This window comes from Microtus oregoni, unplaced genomic scaffold (genome assembly GCF_018167655.1).
Source record: "Microtus oregoni isolate MIOR12 unplaced genomic scaffold, Mior012 000032F_ref0000030, whole genome shotgun sequence".
Lineage (NCBI taxonomy): Eukaryota > Metazoa > Chordata > Mammalia > Rodentia > Cricetidae > Microtus > Microtus oregoni.
The window spans coordinates 22,861,347-22,868,513 of NW_024543091.1; the positions used below are offsets into that span (position 1 = coordinate 22,861,347).

Here is a 7,167-nt window from a genome sequence, read left to right on the forward strand (position 1 = left end):
AGCCATCTCTCCAGCCCCCATAATTTTTATTTTTTATAAAAATACTAGCATACCTTCGATATAAAGAGTAGACTCTCATTCTAAACTGCTTCTGTTTCTAACAAATATATATATTTCTAACAAGTATTTGTATATATAGGTGTGTGTGTGTGTGTAGAAGAGAACGTGTGTGGTATTTATATATAATTTATACACACCTGCTATTTAGCATGTAAAATTTTATTCCCCCTCCCCTTTTTTTGAGAGAGAGTACCAGGCAGGCATCTTGTTCTGAAACTGATCAGGAAGCCAAGGATGACCTTCTGATCCTCCTGCCTCCACCTGTATACCAACATGCCTGCTTTGTGCAGTGCTGGGGATCCAGCCCAGAGCTTTGTGCAAGCTAAGCAAAGCACTCTAGCAACTGAGCTACATCCACAACCCTTCAGTACCTTTTTAAAAAGATTTATTTAAGCCAGGCAGTGGTGGCACACACCTTTAATCCCAGCACTTGGGACCAGAAGCAGGCAGACCTCCCTGCAAGGCCAGCCAGAGCTATACAGGGAGATCCTATCTCAAAAAAAAAAAAAAAAAAAAAAAAAAAAAAGAAAAAAGAAAAAACGAAAAAAAATTGTTTATTTTTATTTTAAGTGTCTTGAGTGTTATGCCTGCATATGTGTATGGGCACCATCTATGTGTATAGTGTTTGCAGAAGCCAGAAGAGGACATCAGATCCCCGGGAACTGAAGTCACAGACAGTTGTGAACCACCATGTGGATTCTGGGGACTAAACCTCCAGAAGAGCCAGTGCTCTTCACCCTGAGACATGAGACATCTCACCATCACTAGTTCTCTCTCGTTAAGTATTAACTATATCTGAAGGAGAAACTCTGAGAAGCAGAACTTATGCCAAGGTGCATGTAATCAGATTGCCCTCCACAGAGGTTACAGCCTCTGTTTCCATAGCAGTGCATGCAAAAGCTTGTTTTCCCACAGCCTGACCCATACACTATACTGTACTCTTCCCTCTAAGTTAGTCTGCTAGATAAGTAGGATCTTAATTTTAATTTATATTTTCTACTATGTGTGAAGTTAAACATTTTTGTTAAGGGATATTTATGTATTCTTTCCTGTGAACTACTTCATATTCCTTATGCATTTTCATTTAGGTTTGTGATTTATTACTGATTCATGAAGACTCTTTACATGTTAGGAAAATTAGCCCCTTTAAAATGTATGCATTATAAATATATAGGCTTCTTAATAAAATGTTTTGGTGGCAGAATAGTTCTTTGCTAAATGAGCGTTTTGCTAATTAACCTATCATGAAGATTGATTCCGAGCTCCCTGTCCTCTGGTAAGATTTAAAGGCTTTGCTCTAACTTCCCGAGGCACTAAACAGACCTGACTCAATCAGTGTCAAGCTATTCTAATCAAAATGGAGAACTGTGAGGCTCTCCATTATTGTGCTTGAACTCATTTCAGAGTTGTTGAGAGTTAGCAGAACCCAGTCTGACTTTGTTGTTGACATAGGGTCTCACTGTGTACCCTTGACTGGTCTGGACCGGGTAAGCCAGGCTAGCCTCAGACTCACACACCTCTGTCTTCCTTTGCCTCCCAAGTGGTGGGGTTAAAGGAGTGTATCACCACACCCAGCCTGACTTTGTTTTTTGGTTTTTTGAGACAGGGTTCCTTTGTGTTGCTCTGATTGTCCTTGAACTCCCTCAGTAGACCAGGCTGGCCTCACAGAGATCCACTTGCCTCTGCCTCCTGAATGCTGGGATTAGAAGAGTGCACCACCGTCACCCAGCCTGACTTTGTTTTTTTTTTTGTTTGTTTGGTTTTTTTTGTTTTGTTTTGTTTTTATTTATTATGTATACAATATTCTGTCTGTGTGTATGCCTGCAGGCCAGAAGAGGGCACCAGACCCCATTACAGATGGTTGTGAGCCACCATGTGGTTGCTGGGAATTGAACTCAGGACCTTTGGAAGAGCAGGCAATGCTCTTAACCTCTGAGCCATCTCTCCAGCCCCCCTGACTTTGTTTTTAATGTTAAAGTGTGTGTGTGTATATGTGTGTGCAACTATATGCATACATACAGAGAGAGAGAGAGATGGAGTGATTAGTTTAAGAAATTGTACCCTATGTCTGTAGCAAGGTCATTTCTTTCACCTTAGATTCAAAGTCAAGTTCTGCTTGCTTGTGAAATAGAATGGAGGGGGCTGGGAAGATGGCTCATCAGCTAAGTGCACTGACCACTTTTCCAGACAACTCTGACAACCCAGGTTTGATTCCCAGAACCCACATGATAGTTCATAACTGCCTGTAATTCCAGTTCCAGGGAATCTGACGCCCTCCTCTGGCCTCGTTGGGCAGCCAACACATACTAGTGCGCAGGCAGAACACCCACAGACATGAAATAAAGAATAATAATCTTTCAGAAGGATGAAAGCCCAAAGAGATGGCTCAGTGGGTAAGGACACCTGGTGCTAAGTCTGAGTATGACCCTCAGGACCGACATGGTGAAAGGAGAGGAATAGCTCTCACGAGTTATCCCCTGACCTCCACACGGGTCATGATGCTCACATGTGCACCATACACATAAGCATATACAAAATAAATAAGATGTATACCTGTTTTCAAGAAAATAGAATGGAATAATGATACTGTTGATGTCCCTGGCTTATAGGTATGCCGTGAGTGTCATGTGGGAATTAGATAAAACCTCTTATGAAATTAAGAAAGTGTGGTATGGCAGAACCATTATCCGATCAGCTTACAAACTCTTCTACGAGGCGGCCCAAGAGCTACTGGATGGAAACTTCAGCATTGTTGATGATATTCCAGAATTCAAAGCCTTGGAGGAGCAGAGCCGACAGGTCAAACTGGAGGAGTTAGTGTGGGCAATTGGAAAGCTGACTGACATAGCACGCCACATCCGAGCAAAAAGAGACCGCTGTGGTGCCCTGGAACTGGAAGGTGTAGAGGTTCGAGTCCAGCTGGATGACAAGAAGAACATTCATGACCTCATCCCTAAGCAGCCCCTGGAGGTTCATGAGACAGTGGCAGAATGCATGATCCTAGCCAACCACTGGGTGGCCAAGAAGATCTGGGAGAGTTTCCCCCACCAGGCTTTGCTACGCCAACACCCACCTCCGCACCAGGAGTTTTTCTCAGAGCTCCGGGAATGCGCTAACGCGAAAGGCTTCTTCATAGACACACGGTAATCCTCTTTTGAGGGGCAGAGGAATGGCAGAAAGTACTGTGCTTGGTTGGTTGGTTGGTTTTGGTTTCTTGGGGTTTTTTTTTTGTTTTTATGTTTTTGAGGCTGGCTTCCTGGCTTAGCCTCTGGAGTGCCCAGAGCACAGGGGTGTGTGCCCACTCCTGCTACTTTGTTTTTGAAGCTTCCCTCCAACTAAATAATTCTTAATAAAATTTTAAAAATGCCCATTCTTTGATCTGTATAGGATGCTTGTATTGAGTGTATTAAGATTGTAACACCAGGGGCTGGAGAGATGACTTAATGATTAAGAGCACTGGCTGCTCTTCCAGAGGACCCAGGTTCAATTCCCAATACCCACATGCCAGTTCACAACTGTCTGTAATTCCAGTTCCAGGGGATCTGACACCTTCATAGCAATGCACATAAAATCAAGTTAAATTTAAAAAAAAAATCAGTGTTTAAAAAACATTAAAAACAAAAAGAATGTAACACCACTATGTGGGGGGTGGGGGGCAGAGATACACACCTTTGATTCCAGCACTCAGGAGGCAAAGGCAGACAAATCTCTGAGTTGAAGGCCAGCCTGGTCTACTGAGTGATGAGTTCCAGCACAGCCAGGACTACACAGGGAAACACTGTCTCAAACTGCCTATCCCCCCCCCCCACACACACACAAAAGAATATATAATTCCACAGGAATCTGACCACCTGTTTCCGTCAAGCATTGACTTAGACTTGCATTAATTGGACATTATACTACTTACGAAATATAAATTCTGGGGGCTGGAGAAATGGCTTAGCACTTAAGAGCAAACTGACTTGACTGCTCTTGCAGAGAACCCAGACTTGATTCCCAGCACCCACATAGCAGCCCACAGCTGGCTCTAACTTCAGTCCTAGAGGACCCAATGCTGCCTCTGGCTTCAGTGGGCTGCTGCACCATATGAATACATGGAAATATATATATTAAAATAAATAATTTTTTAAAAATTTAAATTCTAACCATCTTCATTTAAACTTTAAAAGCAAACTAGATTTCTGTATTGAGAAGAAAATTGTGGCTAAAATGAATTTAACTGCTGGTAGATGAAGACAATTAAACCAAGAAGTGGAAAGCGTCACCTGTAAATTGCCTTTTGGGACCCATCAAGGCTTCTCTGTTTCTGGTTAGGTCTAATAAAACCCTGGCTGACTCTCTGGATAGAGCCAACGACCCCAGTGACCCTCTGGTGAACCAGCTGCTGCGCTCCATGGCTACTCAGGCCATGTCCAATGCCCTCTACTTCTCCACCGGCTCCTGTGCAGAGGAGGAGTTCCAGCATTATGGTGACTGACAGCATTGTCTGACAAATCTTTTCGAAAGTGCACTTGTCTGTCCTTTATTCTGATGTTTGGTTTCCTTTTGAAGGTCTTGCGTTAGATAAGTATACCCACTTTACTTCTCCGATAAGAAGATATTCAGATATTGTTGTACACCGACTATTAATGGCAGCCATTTCAAAAGACAAGAAGATGGAAATTAAAGAAAATTTGTTCAGCAACAAAGATCTTGAGGAATTATGCCGACATATCAACAACAGAAACCGAGTAAGAAAGAATTTCAAATTCCTACCTATCTCCTAAGAGGGTTTCAGCTTTCTGCATAAGAAAATGGGGTACCATATATTTTTGCAAACTCCATTATTGTAAGCAGTGCTCTTAATACATTTACTAGTGTTCTGAAATAACATGAATTTGTGGGGGTTTTGTTGTTGTTTTTGAGACAGAGTCTCATTATATAGACCAATCTGACCTCTGCCTCCCAAATGCTGGGGATGTCAGAACTATACAGTAATGAGACTGTTTCCCAAAAAAAAAAAAAAAAAAAAAAACAACAACAACAACAAAAAAAAACAACTAGCATTGTTTAGAGTTTTGGGGGTGATTTTAGACAGGGTTTTTCTATGTAGATAGACCTGGCTTTCCTAGAACTCACTCTGTAAACCAGGCTGGCCTCGAACTCACAGAAATCCGCCTGGCTCTCTCTCCCGAGTATTAGGATAAAAATCATATACCACAACCACCTGGCTTAATTTTTGTCTTTAAAATCTCTTAGTTCCATTTGTTTATTTATTTATTATGTGTATGTATCTGTATATTCAAGTGAAAGTCAGAGGATAATTTGTAGGAGTTAGTAATCTCTTTCTACCATCTTCATCCCAGGGATAGAACTCAGGTTGTCAAGTTTGGCAGTACATGCCTTTAACCACTGAGCCATCTCATCAGTCTTATTGTGTATGTGTGTATGTGCAGTGCCTTTAACCACTGAGCCATCTCATTGGTCTTAATGTGTGTGTGTTGAGAAAGAGAGGCAGAGAGAGAAAGAGGGGGGCAGAGAAACAGAGTAAGAAAGAATGACTTTCAGGATTGGTTCTTGCTTTCCACCATGTCTTTGAGAACTTGTTTCTGCTGCTGCACTGTGCACTCCAGGATAGCTGGTGAGTATAGGTGCGAGTGTCTGGCCGAGTCTCCCATCTGCCTCCCATCTTGTAGTAGGAATGCTGGGCTTAGAGATATGCACCACCATATTCAGCCTTTACATGGGCTCTGGGGGCTGAACTCAGGTGATAAGGTTTGCACAGAAAGTGCCTTTGCCCACTGAGCCTTCTCTTCACATCTCACCTGCCTGCTGCTCCATCTATTTTTTCTTTCTTTCTTTTCTTTTCTAAGATAGGGTTGCTCTGTCTTTTTTCTTTGGTTTAGTTGAGATGACAACTCTCTCTGTGTGGCCAATCCTCCTGTCTCAGCCTCCCAGGTACTGGGATTATAGGTTTGTGCCACCACACTGCAGAATCCTGCCCACATAAAAGCTGTTTCTGTGGGAATGAGCTTCAGGTTTCTTGCTGGACATCAGGGAACTCTGTTGTCATACGTGGGGTTGTGCTTCTTACAGGCGGCCCAGCATTCTCAGAAGCAGTCCACTGAGCTCTTCCAGTGCATGTACTTTAAAGACAAAGACTCAGAAACGGAGGAGCGCTGCATGGCCGATGGAATTATTTATTCGATTAGAACAAATGGTGTGCTTGTATTTATACCAAGGTATGTTACCTCTCATGCAGTGACTAGTAAGAAATCACAGTTAAACTATACAGTGTTGAACACAAATGATACATTATATGTAACTTACTAAAATATTTATTTAGACTGAGGGTGTGTAGCTCAAAGGTGGAGTGCCTGCTTGCCTAACACATATAAAGTCCTGGGTTTGATCCCCAGCATCACATAAAACCAGGTCTGGTGATATGTGCCTGTAAAGCAAGAGGATCAGAAGTTCAAGGTTATCCTTAGCTACATAATGATTTTAGTGCCAACTTGCACTCTGAGTCCTTATCTCTAAAAAGAATATATGCTTGGCATGATGGCACACACCTTTAATCCCAACACTCAAGAGGCAGACACAAACAGATCTCTGAGTTCGGGGCCAGCCTAGTCTTCAAAGCAAGCTCTAGGCCAGCTACAGCTATGGAGCGAAACTTTCTCAACAAAGTCTCTATATATTAACATATACAATGCTACATATATAAACTTCACAAAATTACTATATGTACAATCAGGAAATAGCAGGAGCAAGTGGGAGTACATATATATGCATGTCCATCAGTCCTAGGATCTTTCTTAGCTTGCAAAGCATTGTTTCTTATCTGCTCTGTAAAAATGTTTCGGAGATAAACCACAGAAGAGTGGCTCAGCATAGAAGATTTGCACCCTAAGAATACATTATCTCGGTTTTACCCTGGTGGTGATTTAGGTTCGGCATTAAAGGTGCTGCCTATCTAAGGAATAAAGATGGCTTAGTGATCTCATGTGGCCCAGAGAACAGATCTGAATGGACGCCAGGATCCCTACAACGGTCTCAGAACAAGATCACCTCTACCACTGCTGGAGGGCAGTCTGTTACATTTCATCTGTTTGACCATGTAACAGT

General features: G+C 42.3%; 1 protein-coding gene across 1 annotated transcript in view; it reads left to right on the plus strand.

The window, feature by feature from the left end:
• The window catches only part of Dis3l (DIS3 like exosome 3'-5' exoribonuclease), a 33,813-nt gene that overhangs the window by 26,229 nt on the left and 417 nt on the right, over window positions 1-7,167 (plus strand). Inside the window, exons 12-16 of the mRNA XM_041679513.1 lie at window positions 2,670-3,203; window positions 4,375-4,529; window positions 4,612-4,790; window positions 6,136-6,281; window positions 6,991-7,165. Coding sequence (XP_041535447.1) covers window positions 2,670-3,203; window positions 4,375-4,529; window positions 4,612-4,790; window positions 6,136-6,281; window positions 6,991-7,165 — 1,189 coding nt within the window. The remainder of the gene's footprint in view (window positions 1-2,669; window positions 3,204-4,374; window positions 4,530-4,611; window positions 4,791-6,135; window positions 6,282-6,990; window positions 7,166-7,167) is intronic.